The 19,729-nt window shown below is 42.0% G+C and overlaps 1 protein-coding gene and 2 non-coding genes across 7 annotated transcripts in view; 1 reads left to right on the top strand and 2 right to left on the bottom strand.

The window, feature by feature from the left end:
* The window catches only part of MFRP (membrane frizzled-related protein), a 120,860-nt gene that overhangs the window by 67,461 nt on the left and 33,670 nt on the right, over positions 1-19,729 (top strand). For all 5 annotated transcript variants that reach the window (XM_077456807.1, XM_077456803.1, XM_077456806.1 and 2 more), the window contains 2 exons: positions 18,499-18,706; positions 18,787-18,917. In XM_077456807.1, the coding sequence (XP_077312933.1) occupies positions 18,499-18,706; positions 18,787-18,917 (339 nt within the window). The remainder of the gene's footprint in view (positions 1-18,498; positions 18,707-18,786; positions 18,918-19,729) is intronic.
* Positions 2,782-2,930, bottom strand: LOC143934686 (U12 minor spliceosomal RNA). Its single transcript, XR_013263329.1, has one exon. It is a non-coding gene; the product is annotated as a U12 minor spliceosomal RNA (small nuclear RNA).
* On the bottom strand, positions 10,538-10,685 carry LOC143934685 (U12 minor spliceosomal RNA). Its single transcript, XR_013263328.1, has one exon. It is a non-coding gene; the product is annotated as a U12 minor spliceosomal RNA (small nuclear RNA).

Raw genomic sequence — 19,729 nt, 5'->3', positions numbered from 1 at the left:
AGTCTGTTGGCCAGAACCTTAGCGAGGATCCTGTAGTCCACGTTCAATTTTTCAGGTCCAATCTCTCCCCCTTCCCCACTTATACAAAATCGTGATCATCCCCTCCCTCAGGGATGGGGGCATTCTGCCCTCCACCACCATCTCCTCATATAGCTCGAGCAGGTCCGGGCCTACAGGATCCCACAGCACTACATAGAGCTCTGCTGGGAGATCATTGCAGCCCGAGGTCCTGCCCCGCCTAAAGGATTTAGCGGCAGAGTGCAGCTCCTCCAATGCAAGGGAGTGTTGGTGGCCAACAAATCTGCAGGATCAATGGGGTTAGAGATTCCTGACAAAAACCTGTCAGCCGTATTTATGTTTCTTTCTGGGAGTAGAGGTTTGTGTATTAGTCACTGACCACTTGCATCACAGACTCCTTGCCCTTCTGGAGTGTTCTGGTCTCGTCACACAGCTCTGACAAGGGTGTGTGTCCTGAGTGAAGTTTCCTGAAAGAAAGAATTACATTTCTCACCTTTCTCAAGATTTTCCATCTTGGCACGGAAGACAATGTGCCTGGATTCTTCCTCGAAAGTGTCCTTTCGGACTCTTCTCGGTGTCCTCCAGGTCCTGCCTAACGTCCCAGCCACAGTGATGAAGGTCCTGCAGGGACTGCAACTGATGTTGCAGTCTCCTGAGTTCCCTCTTCCTGGCACACACTTTTGCTGGCGTCCCCTTGCCTGAAAGAAGCTGCGCAGCTTGACCTTCACAAACTCCCACCAGTCACTTACCCTTCTGAAGAATTGCTTTTCCTCCGTCCAGGTGGCATAGGCCTCCCAGAGTTCCCCTATCAATTCCTCATTTTCCAGCAGTGTACCATTCAGCTTCCAGGAGCCTGGTCCATGGGCAAAGCCCTCGCCCATGTCACCCCTAAAGTGAATGGCTCTTTGGTCAGAGAAAAAGCACGGGACCATGGAGATACAAGTGGTTCTCAACATCCTAGCTGTGAAGCAGCAACACTCCTAACGGCTATAGTCAATACTACACTTGATCTTAGCCAAAGGGCCAATAAGCGTTTGGTGCCGCGTTGATGTCTAACTAACAGCAAGCAGAGTTGGGCCTTCCAAGGCCAGGCTGGAATAATTTGGACACCACATGGTAGACTGCAACCTCTCTCCCCATCACAGAGGGGTGTGCATGCCGCAAGGCTCAGGAAGAAGAGAGCGTGAGGTGGATCTCCAGTCTCCTTTATAGGCTTTAACCAGGAGTCTCCTTGACTGGTAGCAAAGATCTCTGGGGTGTATAGTCCTGGTGTATGGTTAGGCAATGGAATCGCTGATCAGAAAGACTACTAATTCCACAATCCATTGTGTTGGGCTCACCAGTATGATGACAGTCACTGGTGCCCAGCATTAAAGAGACACAGCTAACAGGTAGGGAATGACGAGGAAACTTACTGTATGACGATTATAGTCCACCATCACTACATAAGCATTTTAATGTAGCACTGAAAAGGGGACTAAGGTCTCCTAAAGGGATTGTAGAGGGCAGGAAGGATTTACCCTCTTAATGACTAGGCCATTTTTGCGATACGGCAATGTGTCCCTTTAACTGACAATTGCACGGTCGTGCGACACTGTACCCAAACACAATTTATGTCCTTTTTTTCCCCACACATAGAGATTTCTTTTAGTTGTTTTTGATCACCTCTGCGGTTTATATTTTTTGCGCTATAAACAAAAAAAGACAATATTTTTTACCTTATGCTATAACACCTATATATATATATATAAAAAAAAATATTATTCATCACTTTAGGCAAATATGTAATCATCTACATATTTTTGGTACAAAAGAAATCGCAATAAGCGTATATTGATTGGTTTGCGCAAAAGTTATAGCGTCTACAAAATAGGTGATAGATTTATGAACTGTTTTTGTTGCTTTTACTCGTAATGGCGGCCATCTGCGATTTTTAGCGGGACTGCAACATTGCAAGGTCCAGTGACATTATTACACTGACCAGTGCTAAAAAAAATGCACTGATCAATATATAAACACTGCCAGAGATGGGGGTTAACACTAGGGGGCGATCAAGGGGTTAACTGTGTTCCCTGGGTGTGTTCTAACTGTGGGGGGGTGGGCTTACTGGGACAACACAAGGAGCGCTGTTCCTGATCACTACAAACAGATCTCAGTATTGTCCTGTCAGAATGGGGATCCGCCTTTTAGTGATAAATATACAGGTCTGTACAAATTATGTAAATATATTGGGGGGGAAAAAATCACAGGAAAATGCATTTTTTTCTAGTATGTTACTATTTATCCCCAAAGCAATTAAAATATATATATTTATATTTCCTACTAAATTAAAATGCCTGCCCCCCACCCCCCAAGTATAAAAAAAAAATCTCAAATACATAAGGGCCGGTTCACACTGCGACGCGAGGCGAGGCGACACCGCTCGCCTCGCCTCGCTCCCGCAAGTCGCCCCCATACAGTGCTATGGAACCGTTCTGAGAGGAGCGACTCGAGTCGCTCCGACTCAGAAAAAAGGTTCCTGTACTACTTCGGGGCGACTTGCATTGACTTCTATGCAGAAGTCCTCTGCAAGTCGCCGCTGAGGTCCGTGCAGGTCGCGGCGAGGCAAGTCGGAGACGCCTCGCCGCGCATCGCTGTGTGAACCGGCCCTAAAGTGCAGAGCTTAGACATTACCAAAAACAGGACCCAATAGGACTTAGACAGAAAAAAAGCTTTAAGGAAGTAAGAATTCTTTATTTATCTGTTATTAAACCTATTAGGGGATGGGTAGATCTCATCACCTGAAGATCCTGCAAAGTAAGCAGATCCTCCAAGGGGAAACCTGTACCCATTCAAAAATTCATCTCATACTTAGTGAGAAAACCAGGCATCACCCCAGTTTGTTATTTTCCTTACTCATTAGTTTAAGGCATACAGTCAGGATGGTGTTGACAAGACCCCCCTGTGCTTCACCTCAATCCAAGTTATGGGGAGACAAATACAGCTGTATATAAATACTATCTTTACCTTATGTGTATAAATTATTACTCAGAACTTTTACTTCTTTCAATTTTACCAAAATACTAAAATTAAAAAAATGTGATGTGCACAATATTTTACTACAGGATGTTTGCAGATGATTATCTGTGGTGGAATACATGTTGGTCCTCAGTATGTCATTTGCATTGTTAATTTTGTGCCATCAGCAGGACAATAGGAACAAAGGAGAATAGGCCAAAATGTACAACTGACACAAAGTACAGGCAGGTCTATTGCTAACCAATGTATGTCTAAATCTGGTCATACATTATACAATCGTATTGTACAATTTTCCTTTAGATTCACCAAAAACCATATAATACGAGGTCAAACCAAAAAATAAATAAAAAATAACACTTTCAATTTGTAGCCAATCAGCCAGGCTCTTGCACTACATAGTTCAAAGTAAATCTATAATGTATGGTCAGCCTAAAGTTTATTTTTACTATATTGGGGTGCAGTGAATTTGATGAGAGTGATGTCATATGAGATGTTTTAGGTGGAAGCTATTCTTGGATTTAAAATTTTTTTTTTCAAACTATAGAGGATGGGGGATGGGGGATGAATGTGAGTGATATAATGTGAGGTGGTTTGGGTGCACACTGTTCCTGGAGTCTGTCAAATCAGATTTTGCTGATTATAATTTGTGGTAAATATACAGATCTGTGCAAATTATGTAAATATAGTAAAAAAAAAAAAATACAAGAAAATTATTTTATTTCACATGTTTTACTATTTATTCCCAGAAAAATTTAAATATACGTATCTCTATTTACACCCAGATTTAAAGCCCTGCCTGCCCTGCAAAGTATAATAAATTGGGTTAGATGACAAAACCTCAAATATATAAAGTGCAGAGCTCAGACATTGCAAAAAATGGAAAAGCTGTGGGGCCCGATAGGATTTCTAAGGAACTAAGTAGTTCATAGTCCTCTATTATTAACCATCGTGTTATAGTCAAATGACAGCTACAGAATGGATGGCTGGTTCTGGGAGGTTGTCATATGACGGCCTTCCATGATCATGCCGGCTGTGGGGCCCGGGCCACACACTCTGTGATCACAGATTGAGGTAAAGAGCCAATCAGTGGCTCTTTACCACGTGATCAGCTGTGTCCAATCACAGATGTAAATAGAAGCTGGCTTTTGGCACACTTTTCCTTATGTTGACAGCATGGGGAAGAGAGAAGAGAGCCGATAACCAGATTCTCTAAAAGGGACATGTACACTGATAATCAGGGCACTGATTATTGGTGTCCTAACACTGGAAGGGCAGTCCCAACAGTGCTGCCTACCAGTGCCCATCAGTGGCTCCTCATCAGTGCCCATGAATGCCCATCAGTACACATCAGTGAAGGAGAAAAATTACCTGTTTGCAAAATGTTCAAAATTTTCGATCTTTTATGATTTGTTTACCAAAAAGAAACAAAAAAAACGCAGCAGTGATTAAATACCACCAAAAGAAAGCTCTATTTATGTGAAAAAAATGATCAAAATGTAGTTTGGGTACAGTGTAACATGACCAGGCAATTGTCATTCAAAGTGTGACAGAGCTGAAAGCTGAACATTGGCCTAGTCAGGAAGGGGGTAAAAGTGTCCAATAGGCAAGTGGTTAAACCAATTAGGGGGATGGGCATATCTCATCACCTGAATCATCCTACAAAATAGTTATATCCTCCAAGGGGATTCCTGTAATCATTCAAAAATGAAGCAACCAGTTTGTTATCAGTTACAGTAAACCCCTCCAACTTTTTTCTTTCTTTTTTTTTTTTTTGTTAAGGGAAGCTTTGTAAGAAATAAAAGTTTCCTATAGACAGCTGCTAAAAGTCGATGTTGTGCTAATTTATAAACATGTGCAATTTGTTTTGTTCCGAATTTAATTTCTATTCTATTAATTTCTATTTTATTCTATTCCATTCTATTCTGTTGTTTTATTTCCTATTCTATTTTTGTCTAGTTTACTCTATTATATTATATTCTTTTATTTTCTGTTAAATTCTTTTCTATTCTATTATATTTTTTCCTATTTCTATTACTATTTTCTATTGTATTTAATTCTCTTTGAAAATAGGAAAACTATTTGAATTCGAAAACTATTCAAAATCGATTTGAAACTATTCGAATCGATTCAAATTCAAATTCCAATCGATTTGAATATGAATAAACAAATTCTAAAAACGAATTAAATGGAATAAACTAATTTAACTAAACTAATTTATGTAAATAATGAATCGAAAGAAAACAAAACAAATCATTTCATTCTACACATTTCTACACATTTTTTCATTCTACACATTCTACTAATTTGTGTCCTTGTCAGTCCTGCTTAATCTTGTCTTAATATTACACTAACAATCTATGTAAAAGGTTTTGTTCCCCTGTATGTTTCAATATAGAACTAGAAAGAGAAACAAGCTCTCCTAAAGCGGTAGTAAAGGGTATTTTTTTTTTTTTTTTTATAAATATGTTATACTTACCTGCTTCATGTAATGGTTTTGCGCAGAACAGCCCTGATCCTCCTCGTCTGGGGTCCCTCGCAGGTGCTCCTGGCTCCTCCTCTTCTTGGTGTGCAACCATAGGAAGCTGCTTCCTATTGTGACATACTTGTGGACTTGACCCCGGGCCTCACTGCCTGTGTCCATAGACACAGACAGCAGGCTCATCCCCTTCCCAAAATATATAAAAAATGCCCAACATGGGTACCAAGAAACTTAGAAAGAAAAAAATCTCTAAGGAACCAAGAATTGCATCTTTATCTATTATTAAACCTATTAGTAGATGGGTAGATCTCATTACCCAGAGATCCTACAAGGAGAAACCTGTACCCATTCATCTGCTACTTAGTGAGAACCCAGGGGGTCCCTTGCAGGTGCTCCTGGCTCTCTTCTTGGTGTGCAACTTGACCCCGGGCCTCACTACATAAGCATTTTGATGAAGCACTGAAAAGGCGACTAAGGTCTCCTAAAGTGATTGTAGAGGGCAGGAAGGATTTACCCCCTTAATGACTAGGCCATTTTTGCGATACGTCAATGTGTAACTTTAACTGACAATTGCATGGTCGTCCACTGACACTGTACCCAAACAAAATTTATGTAATTTTTTTCCCCCACAAATAGAGCTTTCTTTTGGTGGTATTTGATCACCTCTGTGGTTTTTATTTTTTGCGCTATAAACAAAAAAATACAATATTTTTTACCTTCTGCTATAACACACACATATATATATATATATATATATATATATATATATATATATATATATATATATATATATAAAATTATTCATCACTTTAGGCAAATATGTAATCGTCTACATATTTTTGGTACAAAACAAATTGCAATAAGCGTATATTGATTGGTTTGTTATAAAAGTTATAGCGTCTACAAAACAGGTGATAGATTTATGAACTGCTTTTGTTGTTTTTACTCGTAATGGCGGCGATCTGCGATTTTTAGCGGGACTGCAACATTGCAGGGTCCAGTGACATTATTACACTGACCAGTGCTAAAATAAATGCACTGATCAATATATAAACACTGCCAGAGAAGGGGTTAACACTAGGGGGCGATCAAGGGGTTAACTGTGTTCCCTGGGTGTGTTCTAACTGTAGGGGGGGGTGGGCTTACTGGGACAACACAAAGAGCGCTGTTCCTGATCACTATGAACAGATCTCAGTATTGACCTGTCAGAATGGGGATCCGCCTTTTAGTGATAAATATACGGGTCTGTACCAATTATGTAAATATATTGGGGAAAAAATCACAGGAAAATGCATTTTTTTCTAGTATGTTACTATTTATCCCCAAAGAAATGAAAATATATGTATTTATATTTCCTACTAAATTATAGTGCCTATCAGCAGGACAATAGGAACAAAGGAGAATAGGCCAAAATGTACAACTGACACAAAGTACAGGCAGGTCTATTGCTAACCAATGTATGTCTAAATCTGGTCATACATTATACAATCTTATTGTACAATTTTCTTTTAGATTTACCAAAAACCATATAATACGAGGTCAAACCAAAAAAAAAAAACACTTTCAATTTGTAGCCAATCAGCCAGGCTCTTGCACTACATAGTTCAAAGTAAATCTATAATGTATGGTCAGCCTAAAGTTTAATTTTACTATATTGGGGTGCAATGAATTTGATGTGAGTGATGCCATATGAGATGTTTTAGGTGCACGCTATTCTTGGATTTTTAATTTTATTTATTATATATAGAGGATGGGGGATGGGGGTGAATGTGAGTGATATAACGTGAGGTGGTTTGGGTGCACACTGTTCCTGTAGTCTATCAAATCAGATTTTGCTGATTATAATTTGTGGTAAATATACAGGTCTGTGCAAATGATGTAAATATAAAAAAAAAACACAAGAAAATTATTTTATTTCACAATTTTTACTATTTATTCCCAGGAAAATTAAAATATACGTATCTCTATTTACACCCAGATTAAAGTCCTGCCTGCCCTGCAAAGTATAATAAGTTGGGGTAGATTACAAAACCTCAAATATATAAAGTGCAGAGCTCAGACATTGCAAAAATTGGAAAAGCTGTGGGGCCCGATAGGATTTCTAAAGCCTCATACACACGATCGGACTTTGTACAAACTTTCACGTGGACTTTTGTACAAAGGGCGTGGTCCACAAGTTTGTATTGCATACACACGATCAGACTTTTTGACAACAAACACGAACGTAGTGACGTCACAACGTACTGACGCCACTTCAAAAGAGGACGTTCAATGACTCCAGCGCCACCTTGGGTCAACTTCTGTATTGTAGTCTGATCTTTTGCATTGGTTCTGAGCATGCGTGTTTGTACCTTGTACAAAAGTCCGATGCTTTTGAGTACACACGGTCGGACTTTGCTCCATCGGACTTTTGTTGCCAGAAAGTTTGTCCGTTCGCACAGCCAAAAAAAGTCCGATGAAAACAGAAAAAGTTTGTCCGATGGAGCGTACACACGGTCGGATGTTGCTCCAAAACAGCTAATTTGCATGTTTGTTGTCAAAAAGTCCGACCGTGTGTACGGGCCTTAAGGAACCAAGTAGTTCATAGTCCTCTATTAAGGCCCGTACACACGGTCGGACTTTTTGACAACAATCAACTTAACTAATCTGCGCAAATATGCGGCCTCTTGGCGGGTTGGCCTTAGCGCCAAGCGACCGCACATTTCCGTGAATTAGTGTGAATGCAGATGTACCAAAAGCGTGCACCCTGTGTGCTCCTAGCACAGTTACATGGCGGATAACGGAAAGCTAATCATAGTTATTGGGAGCTTTCCAATCACGTGACTGCTGTGACAGCCTATTACAACGGTCACATGATCATAAGCCCACACTCCGCCTCCCAGCATCCTAACTCCCTTAAAGGTGCTGGCACCAATGGGTTAATCCCTTCCCAGCCAGTGTCATTAGTACAGTGACAGTGTATAGTATTATTACCGATCGCTGTATTAGTGTCACTGGTGATGTCAATGTTAGTGTCGGATTGTCTGTCACATTATCATAGTCCCATCATAAATTGCTGATCACCACCATCAGTAGTATAAACAAAAAAAGATCCAGTATATATCCCATAGTTTGGGGACACTATAACTTTTAAAGCGGTAGTAAACCCGCAATGTTTTTTTTTTTTTTTTTAAACCTGCAAAGCAAAAGGCATAATGAGCTAGTATGCACCGCATACTAGCTCATTATGAAATACTTAGCTTAGAACGAGGCCCCGACATCTGGCCCGATCCACGCCGAGGGAGCCGACATGCTCCCTCAGCGTCTCTTCCGGGTATCGCGGCTCTGGCGCTGTGAGTGGCCGGAGCCGCGATATCGTCACTCCCGCGCATGCGCGCGGGAGATTTCAGTCCGGCCGCACGAGCGCTGCCGGATTTTCACGGAGAGAACCCCCTTGTGCGCATGCGCCGCTGCAGTCAGCGGCGCATACCGAGGGGAATATCTCCTAAACCGTACAGGTTTAGGAGATATTTTTTTTACCTACAGGTAAGCCTTATTATAGGCTTTCCTGTAGGTAAAAGTTAAAAAAAATGACCATACAACCACTTTAAACTTATGCAAACTGATCAATAAGGGCTTATTGAGAGTTTTTTGTTTTTTTTTACCAAAAATATGTAGCAGATTATGTAATGCCCTACAATTATGAAGAAACTAGATTTTTACACTTTTTTTTATTGGAACTTCCCCATTGACATGACAGGAAGGTGGTACTTTGGTGACGTCACATCAGCAGGCTTTGTGGAGGACATTTTGCAGTAGATGAGTAGGTGACATAAATGTATTGGGGGAAAAAAAAACATCACAAGAAAATGCAACTGTTTTTATAGTTTATTTTGTATTCATTCCTAAAAATTGAAAGGAGACAAATGTCTGTGTATGAAAACTTACCACCAATCAAAAGGTCTGGGTGCCCTGAGAACAAAGACATGTAACATGTCAGGGCAGACAGCAAACACTAATCAGATAGCATAGGCGTGTGCACAGGGTGTGGCAGATGTGCCTGTGCACACCAGAATCACCATTAGTGCCAGTGTCCTGCCAAATACTGCCCCCCGTCGGATAGTGTCCGCTGTGTACCACGCATGCGCAGTACAAATGACAAGCAGATTTTGAAAATATCCGAAGATGAACGGCGCCTGCGCACTGAGTCCAGGTTCAAGCTTCACCATCCAAGTGGACAAAGAGTTAGAATAAAAAGAGCTGAGCAAAGCGAGGCCGTGCCGGAAGTGTGGCGAGCGGCCCTCTATGTGCAGCCCTATGTCCACTTGGATGGTGGGGCTTGCGCCTGGACTCACGGCGCCGTTCATCTTCTGAGATTTTCCGAATCGCCTTGTGCTCCGTATTGTGCAAGCGCTGTGCCTGTGCAGCACGGGGCGGACAGTATTCGATAGGCGGACATTTATGGACAGAACAATGGACCCCTGATATTTCACCAAAGCCCCCCCACCCTCTAAGAAGCATTGCAGGATAAAAACAAAAGACAAATCGCAACAAATAAAAAAATGTAAAAAATAGCACAACAAATGAAAGGATCATTCACGCGGGTTCTCTGTGTATACACCTACTTATATATATGCACGCGGGTTCTCTGTGTATACACCTACTTATATATATATATGCACACACTCTCTGTGTATACACCTACTTATATATATATGCACACACTCTGTGTATACACCTACTTATATATATATATATATATGCACACACTCTGTGTATACACCTACTTATATATATATATATATGCACACGCTCTCTGTGTATACACCTACTTATATATATATATATATATGCACACGCTCTCTGTGTATACACCTACTTATATATATATATAGCCACACACTTTCTGTGTATACACCTACTTATATGGATATCCACACACTATCACATAGAACCAGAAGAGCAGACAGACTGACAAATACATGAGAGAAACCAGAGTGGAAAAGGTTAATATTGATCTATTATTGGACTGTATGAGGGGGGCGGGCAGATCTCAGCACCAGAAGGTCCTGCAAAGTAAACAGATCCTCCACGGGAAGACCTTTGCCCGTTCAAAAATTCTTCTCACAAGTAGTGAGGAACCAGGCATCACCCCAGTTCGTTATTTTCCTTACTCATTAGTTTAAGGCATACCTTCCCACCGCTACAGACAGGAACCCCCCTGTACTTCACATTCATTCATATTATGGAGAGAGAGAGAAACCCAAAACCGCCTCAGTATGTACATGTATCAGTCACTACTCTGAAGGCTTTACTTGCCCACTTTTAATAAGAGAATATACATAAAAAAAGTAATAGGCTCCTTATATTGTTTCCACACAAGGATTGCGAAGGATTTATTCGAGTTAAAAGCATTATGGGTAACAGAAATTCCTAAATTTGAATACGTCGTGTCGTCACGATACGTCGGATACGTTATTACCTAAGAGGAAGGGGGAGTGGTTTATTTTGGTCTACAACATGGCGGGCGTGTCGGTGAACACAATGATAAAGAGGGAAAATATCATAGCGGGGGAAGGAGGATGGTGATCAGCGGCGGGCACCCCATGACATATACAACGTTGTGTTTGTTCTTTCCGGAGCACAGGGATGGATGACATAAATGAAGTGCTTGTTTTTTGTCACGTGTAATACTTCCAGGTGGTCACCTTTGCTGCAACTTTCTGTGAAAATAGCGACATTCCACAATAAACAGAACAGTGATCGTGTGAGTGTGAGTGTGTGTGTAATCATCGCGCTGATCATTTACAGTTTTGGTGTATCAGTGCTCTGTACGGAATCCTCCTGTGTACGGTGTTTCAACAGATTTGGTGACCCGTCAGAATGTGTAACGGAAGTGACGTTCCGTGGCCGCCTTTTTACTGCACCCCACACTGCTCCATAGTAAAGATACACTGAGCTATGGGAAAGCGGACATCTTGTTACACCCACCGTAGTTTTGCATTTTACACTTATTTTTAACAGTAAAGTGAGTTATATAGTGATACACAGTACTTAGAACTCTATATGAATGTTTAGATGTTGAATTTTAAAAACAGCGAACTTCTGTCAGATTAGCAAACCTATGATATCAGAAGGCTTGCAACTGCTTTTAAAATTCAACATCTAACCAGTCAGTCGGAGTTCTAAGTACTGTATTTCACTATATAAACTCAGTTTCCTGTTAAAAACACATGTATATCGCAAAACTCCGGTGGGTGTAACAAGATTTCTGCTTTCCCCCTTCTCAGTGTATCCTTACTATGGAGGGGGGCAGGGTGTAGCAAGATGTCGGCGACAGAACATCACTGCCGTTACACATAGCTCCCAACTGTCCCTGATTTCGAGGGACTGACCCTGATTTGGAGCAATGTCCCTCATTTGTCCCTCATTTTGGTCTGACTTATATAGTTATATATAAAATGCACTTTTTATCTATCACAAAGTGCTTTCCAGCACTAAACCTTTCACCTGATTCCTAAATGGCTGCATTTGTAAATTCCAAAATCCAATATAAAGGAATGATAGTGGTAAAAAAAAAGCACTTGTGGGTTTAATCAATCTTGTTTTTTTTTGTACAATTCTCCTGTAAGGGGGCGTGGCAAGGGGTGTGTCCTATGCCTGCATACTTTTGCTGATATGTGTCCCTCATTCCTATCTCAAAGGGAGGCATGCCGTTACACATTCTGACGGGTCACCTAATCTGACAAAACAAAAATAAAAAATATTAACTTACCTTCTCTGTGCAACAGTATCGCACAGAGCGGCACAATCCTCCTTACTCCAGTGCTGTCTACTCCTTTCCTGCAGGTGCCCCCATGGTAAGCCCCGCGCTGAGGGGGGCATGCTGTGCAGACAGGCTCTCAAGCCGGGCTGTGTGCATCCATAGACAGACACACAGCACGGCTCAGCCGCATCCCTGCTCCCTCCTCACTAGATTTGACTGGCAGCAGCTGCCAATGGCTCCCACTGCCTACCGTGAGACCAGGAGGAGAGTGGTGCTGCAATCAGGACAGGGCTGGAGCAGTGAGAGGAGTCAGGTAAGTGTTGGGGGGTGGTAGGATAAGTAGTGAGGAGTTTTTACCTTGACGCAAAAATTGCACCAAAGTGATACTAAACATGCGTTGTTTAACCACTTGTTTTTCAGAAGATTTACCTCCCTTCATGACCAGACCATTTATGTGATACAGCGCATAACTGACAATTGCATGGTCGTGCGACGTTGTACCCAAACAAAATTTGTGTCCTTTTTTTCCCATAAATAGAGCTTTCTTTTGGTGATATTTGATCACCTCTGCAGTTTTTATTTTTTTGTGCTATAAACAAACAAATAGACAATTTTGAAAAAAGAAAAAAAAAAAAAAAAATATATATATATATATATATATATATATATATATATTTTTTTTTTTCTGCTATAAAACATATCCAATAATAAAAAAAATGAAAAAAAAAATCGAATTTCTTCATCAATTTTGGCCACTATGTATATGCTACACATTTTTGGTAAAGAAAATCCCAATAAGCGTATATTGATTGGTTTGAGCAAAAGTTATAGTGTCTACAAACTATGGGATATTTTTATTTAATTGTTTTAAAAATGTTATATTAGTAATGCAGGCGATCAGCGACTTATGATATTGCAGTGGACAGTTGGGATACTTTTGACACATTTTGGGGAACAATGACTAGGGTTGCACCAATACCGATTCTAGTATCGATAACAAGCATTTGCACAAGTACTCGTGCAAATGCTCCGTTACCTAATCCGATACCTGGGCAGCCTCACTAATGATCGGTGCAGCGGTGGGGGGAGTTACAATCACCAATCTCCCTGTGTGGCTTTTAATACAGCAGCTGACAGCCTCTTCTCCTCCTCTCTCTCCCGCGGCTTTCAGCTGCTGTATTGAAAGCCACACATGGAGATCTGTGATTGTAACTCCCCCCACTGCCTCGCTGATCACCCCGACTGCCCCCTGTATCCTCCTTTGGCTCCCCGGGTCCTCCGTGTCCTCCCTCAGTCTCCATCCATGTCCTCCTCCAGTCCCCACCCCTTGTGCTCCTTGGGTACTTCCCTGTCCCAGATCTGTTAGGATGGAGAGCAGAGGAAGGGGCCAGCAAATATGTAATTTACCGGCTCCTTCCTTTTCTGAGTGATACCTGACTCTGTTCATTCATAACTGAGCAGCGTAAACTGTGTTTACGATGGTTCAGTGCAGCTGAGGCTATAGAGAAAGGGACTGGGGAATCTGTGTCCTTAGTCCCTTTCCCTGTTTCAAAGGGGAGATGTCAAGAGTCCCCAAAGCCCCCCCCCCCCCCCCAACAGGGCTGATAAAAATAAACAATAATAATAAAAACAGAAAGAATTGTAATACATATTTAAAAGTTCAATTGTAAAAAAAAACACAGACACTGTCCACTCCCCCCAAAAAAAGTATTGTAAAAGAAAAATAACTATAATAAATAAATATATATATATATATATATATATATATATATATATATATATATTTAACTTTTACTTTTTTTACTTTTTATGGGGGGGGGGGGGTGAATGACATCAGTGTTTGTTTGTTTTTATTACAATTTAACTTTTAAATATTTATTACAATTCTTTCTTTTTTTTAATTCTAAATTGTAAAGAATAATTAAAAAAATTAATTGGAAAAAATAAATAAATTATAATGTTCTCCCTGTGCCTGCATCTATGTGTGTGTGTGAATGTGAGTTAAGGGCCTTAGATTGTAAGCTTCTTGAGGGTAGAGACTGAGGTGGTCCTGTACAATGTATATGTAAAGCACTGCGTAAATTTACGGCACTATATAAGTACCTGAATTAAATAAATTGCGTACTAGTTATGTGATGAGGCCACAGTATGTGGGTAGTCGTAAAGCAGTTAATTGACATTGTCCCTTCTATTTCTGTATGTGGATGATGGCACTGTAACTATTTTAATGAACCCATCTAAGTACCTTTTTTTTTCAAAGGTTATACAGCTGTCATATGACCCAGACCTTTCCCAGCCTGTGTCCAGGGAATACAAGCAGGAGGAGCTTCTAGTCCTCTGCTGCTGGTCACATGTTAACAAAAAAAAAAAAAAATACTGCTTTTCGGAATACAGAGTAAAAATAAATAAATAATATCAATAAACTGTTTTAAATTGTCATAAAAATATATATTTGAAATTAAAACTATTATTTTTGTGGCCGGATTTCTGTCAGTCACAGGCTGTGTCACTCCCCTCCAGCCTGTGCATTAGAATAGCAGGGAGGTGAAGCCTTTATCAATCAAGGTGTAATATCCCACTCTCATTGTGTTTAGCTGGTTAGTGGGCATGGAGGAGGAGAGAAGGAGTGGGCTGTCATTTAACACTGTGTATAGGCCCACATGTGTGACTCTATAGTCACATGGACTGCTCAGATGTGATAGAGAGGAAATGCTCAGCACAGAAATACACTGAAAACTGAGCATGTGCATATCTTAAGATGACCAGATTTTTAAAATGAAATTCGGGGACATTGTTTTAATTTTTTTATTGGCAAATGGCACATGACTGCATAATACACAGAACGCTGGGAACAGGACTGTATAATACACAGAGCACTGGAAACAGGACTGTATAATACGCAGAGAGCTAGGCACAGGACTGCATAATACACAGAGCGCTGGGCACAGAACTGCATAATACACAGAGCGCTGGGCACAGAACTGCATAATACACAGAGTGCTGGGCACAGGACTGTATAATACACAGGGCGCTGGGCACAGAAATGCATAATACACAGAGTGCTGGGCACAGGACTGCATAATACACAGAGTGCTGGGCACAGGACTGTATAATACACAGAGCGCTTGACACAGGAATGTATAATACACAGAGCGCTTGACACAGGACTGTATAATACACAGAGCGCTTGGCACAGGACTGTATAATACACAGAGCGCTTGACACAGGAATGTATAATACACAGAGCGCTTGACACAGGAATGTATAATACACAGAGCGCTTGGCACAGGACTGTATAATACACAGAGCGCTTGGCACAGGAATGTATAATACACAGAGCGCTTGGCACAGGACTGTATAATACACAGAGTGCTGGGCACAGGACTGTATAATATACAGTAGGGTGTTATGCATATAGTTCAGGGTTCAGAGGTTTGCTATGCACAGAGGACACTTCTGCCCCCACATCCATAGCTCACCTCTGTACCCATCTTTCACATATTATCTCTGCATCCACCTCTTAGCCCTTCCCCCACAACAGCTAAACTCTCCATATCTCAGCTCTGACCCCTGCCCCCCCCCCCCCACTGCCCTCACCTGTGTACAAACAGACCCCCCCCAATCTGCTCACCGCCCGGTCTTAGCCCTCTACACAGCACATTTTTGGCTCTGCCTCTCCCCTTCACTGAACAGCAGCAGGAGCGGCAGTGAGATTGTCCAGCAGGGGGCGTCGGCATCCGAGCCACCAGGGTTTTTCTCAGCCAGCATGGGATGACCTGTCTACGTCAATCTGGCCCTAATCCTGGGGACAAAACCAGGGACAGACTTGGTCTGGGGACAGTGTCCTCAGTCCGGGGACTGTCCCCAGAAACCGGAGACATCTGGTCACCCTAGCATATCTGCCAATACTGCTCTGCAAAATCCCCAACTGCAGTGGGGACATGGACAGCAGGGGGGACAGAGAAAGCAGGATGAACTAGTTTTTTTGCAGAATACAAAAACCAAATCTCTTAGTGAATATGGACATCATTTAATACACCATTTATGGGTAGTTTTCTATGATGTGGGTTTAGTGACACTTTAAAGCGGAGTTCCACCCAAAATGGAACTTCTGCTTTAAGTCCTGGTGACCCCATGACATGCCACATGTAATTTTTTTGGGGGGAGGAGCCGGTACCCAGTTTTTAAAGGCAACCAACTCCAACTTCCTCCCCTGGTGCCACAGCGCCGGAATAGAAGTTCACCTCTACCCCCTCCCTCCCTGCAATCTTCTGGGACACATCACAGGTCCCAGAAGATTGCCCGGCCATTCACAGCGTGCAGTGCGGCTCGCACATGCACAGTGCGCGTCTGACTGTGAAGCCACAGCTGGGTGTCCACACTTAGAAAGTCTGCACCCCAGAGAGGAGGGGGAGAGGAGCGGGGCTTTCTACGCCGGCATCACTGGACTGCGGGACAGGTGAGTGTCTGATTATTAAAGGTCAGCAGCTACACTTTTTGTAGCTGCTGACTTTTAAATGGGGGAAACTCCGCTTTAAGGTAAAAAAAAAAAATGATGTTAGAATGACTTGAAGCCTGTAGAGCATTGCAGCAACAATCAGAGTGTTGTGTGTGCAATCACGTACAGGCTCCTGCATTGTTTACATCCCGGCCCCAAGTCGGAACCCAGAACCACGTGACGTCCATGTCTTAAATACCCTCTCCCAGAGGGCACAGCGGGAGGGCCACTCCCACTGACATGACTCCGAGAGCGAATAATTCAAGCACCTAACCAGACCATAGTTCCACGCCTGCCACCAGAGACAGTGCCCCCCTGTGGCCAGGCTGTACATCTCACAGTCTAGTCAGACTGACACAGAGCCAAATTTAGTCAAATAAACCCAAACCAAACTGTAGTTTGGGTAAAGCTTTAACTTTGAAAAACATCTCCCACCAGCCGCTACACAACTGAAATTTTTTTAAGGGAAAGAAGTGGAATGTTATGCAATGGCCAAGTCAATCAACTGACCTGAATCCGATTGAGCATGCATTTCAATTGCTGAAGACAAAACTGAAGGGAAAATGCCCCAAGAACAAGCAGGAACTGAAGACAGTTTCAGTAGAGGCCTGGTAGAGCATCACCAGAGATGAAACCCAGCGTCTGTTGACATCTATGCGTTCCAGACTTCAGGCTGTAATTGACTGCAAAGGATTTGCAACCAAGTATTAAAAAGTGAAAGTTTGATGGATGATTGTTAATCTGTCCCATTACTTTTGGTCCCTTAAAAAGTGAGAGGCACATATACAAACTGTTGTAATTCCTACACCGTTCACCTGATTTGGATGTAAATACCCTCAAATTAAAGCTGAATGTCTGCAGTTAAAGCACATTTTGTTCGTTTCATTTCAAATCCATTGTTGTGGTGTATAGAGCCAATAAGATTTGAATTGTGTCAATGTCCCAATATTTATGGACCTGACTGTATGCACACTTGTCACCACTGTGAGGGAGGCAAACCTGCTTACCACAGCCCATTGACTCTCAAATTATAGAGTGGTCAACAACAGCATATCAAGAATCTAGGGCAAAATGAAACAGGCAGAATCCCACCCAGATCATCGCATCATCCATCACTACCGGTCACTGTGGTATGTAGGTCTAATGGTCATCACCCAAGGAGATGCAAATTATGAATCAATATGATCAACAGCATCAACAGTACCTCAGATGGATGTAAATGACACAACCATAGTGCAGTACATTGAAGAAGCTAAAAGCCACTTATTATTAAAGGAAATACATTCACAAGCGATAAAAAAAATATATAAGCACAGCAAACACATTTCAAAGATGACCACGGCAAGTGGTATGTTTACATCACAAGATCCAGTCCTGACTTGCGCGTTTCGTCGTAGTCTGATGTCTTTAGAGGTGTGGCAGCCAGATGTAAACACACTATAATATAACAAAAAGGCCGGATATGAGCAGCTGAAAATTCACTTGTACTACATGTACTTCTTTCCCACAGTAGTTGGAGTGGGGACTCTACACTATCCATCATTTATTTGGGATTGTTATATATATTTTATCATGGAGACTTTTATATGAGAGACTTCTGAAAACCTGGTTAGTGCTGCACCTTCTTTTGTATTTTATACATGGTTAAGGACTAAACTCTACTTTGTAAGTCCCTCTACTAACAAGCTTACTTTTTTCCAGAATACGATTGATAACATTTTGTCTGCCTTTTCTCCATAGTGTGTGGAGGATTCCTGAGTGCCTCAGAGGGAATATTAAGCTCTCCGAATTATCCCTTTGATTATCCTCCCAACTCTCACTGCTCCTGGATGCTGGATGCAGGAGAAGGAAGGCTCGTCCAGATTAAAGTGCAATACTTAGATGTGGAACCCTATGGATTTTGTCTTTTTGACTGGTTGGAGCTCAGAGATGGTAACACATCAAGCAGGTATGCTCTCACACAGTACCATTTCATTAAATGTCTCACATGAATGAAATTATTCATGGTGGCTTTCTCCATTGCTGCAGGTACTGTGGCTCTGCCACCCCCCCTACATTTATTTCTGGCTCGCATTGGTTACAAGTCCAGTTTGTATCTGATCACCTTAATGAAGGAGTAGGCTTCTTTGCAAGATACCAAATGATTGAACCTAGCCAAGGTATGTTATTTAACTTTATAAGCAGTTTTTACAAATATCTGTGAACTGTGTTAAAATTAGCCTTAGGAAAAGACAGTTAAAGGCTAAGTTCACCTTTGTTCATGCTTGGCTGGCAGCCAAGCCTGTGTGTTTTTTCCTGGGTTGGGCAGAGATCCAGGGAAAGCTGGATGACTCACAGGCAGCATCACTGAGACCTCTCCCCTACTTCTAGAACTCACTGGAGACTTCTAGAAGAACTGGAGGGGAAGTAGGATGGAGCAAACTGGAGTATTCATGAGGGCCCTGACCAATCCCTAACAGATGGGTTGGCAGAGTCCACATAGCTGGGGAGTAGGGTTCAGGTGGAAGCTGGGGACAGAATTTTAGCTGTCAGAGGCCTTTGAGAGTTACCCCCCTTGTCTGAAGGGTGAACTCAGGCCTGGGCTTGGGTGCAGAAAGGACCTCTCTTCAAGACAGACAAGGGGATGAATCGGAGCAAGGAGACAGACAGCAGAACACTGTCAGTCAAATCTCCAGGAAAGAAGACCCCAGGTGGGCTGGTGAGTAACACACAGTTGGGAGGACTGAGAGGCAGCCTGAGAGAACTGGATGAGAGCAGTCTGGGATGAATGCAGAGTCAGTCAGACACAGAGCTGTGGTTCACCCCGCCCCCTCTCTCTTCTCATTGGCTCCCAGGCTGTGATTGGCCAATGGCTAACGCTAATGTCTCAGCCAATGAGAAGGGAGTCCCTGGAGAGCAGAGGCTCTTGTGCACATCAATGCATTGCAATAGGGCTCGAGTAAGTATAAGAGGGGCATGAAGGTGAAAAAAC

Source organism: Lithobates pipiens, unplaced genomic scaffold, assembly GCF_037356315.1.
Source record: "Lithobates pipiens isolate NorthernLeopardFrog02 unplaced genomic scaffold, aLitPip1_a1.2 Scaffold_27, whole genome shotgun sequence".
NCBI classification, from domain to species: Eukaryota; Metazoa; Chordata; class Amphibia; order Anura; family Ranidae; genus Lithobates; species Lithobates pipiens.
The sequence above is the reverse complement of the archived record's forward strand: the minus strand, read 5'-3'. Positions and strand labels throughout refer to the sequence as shown.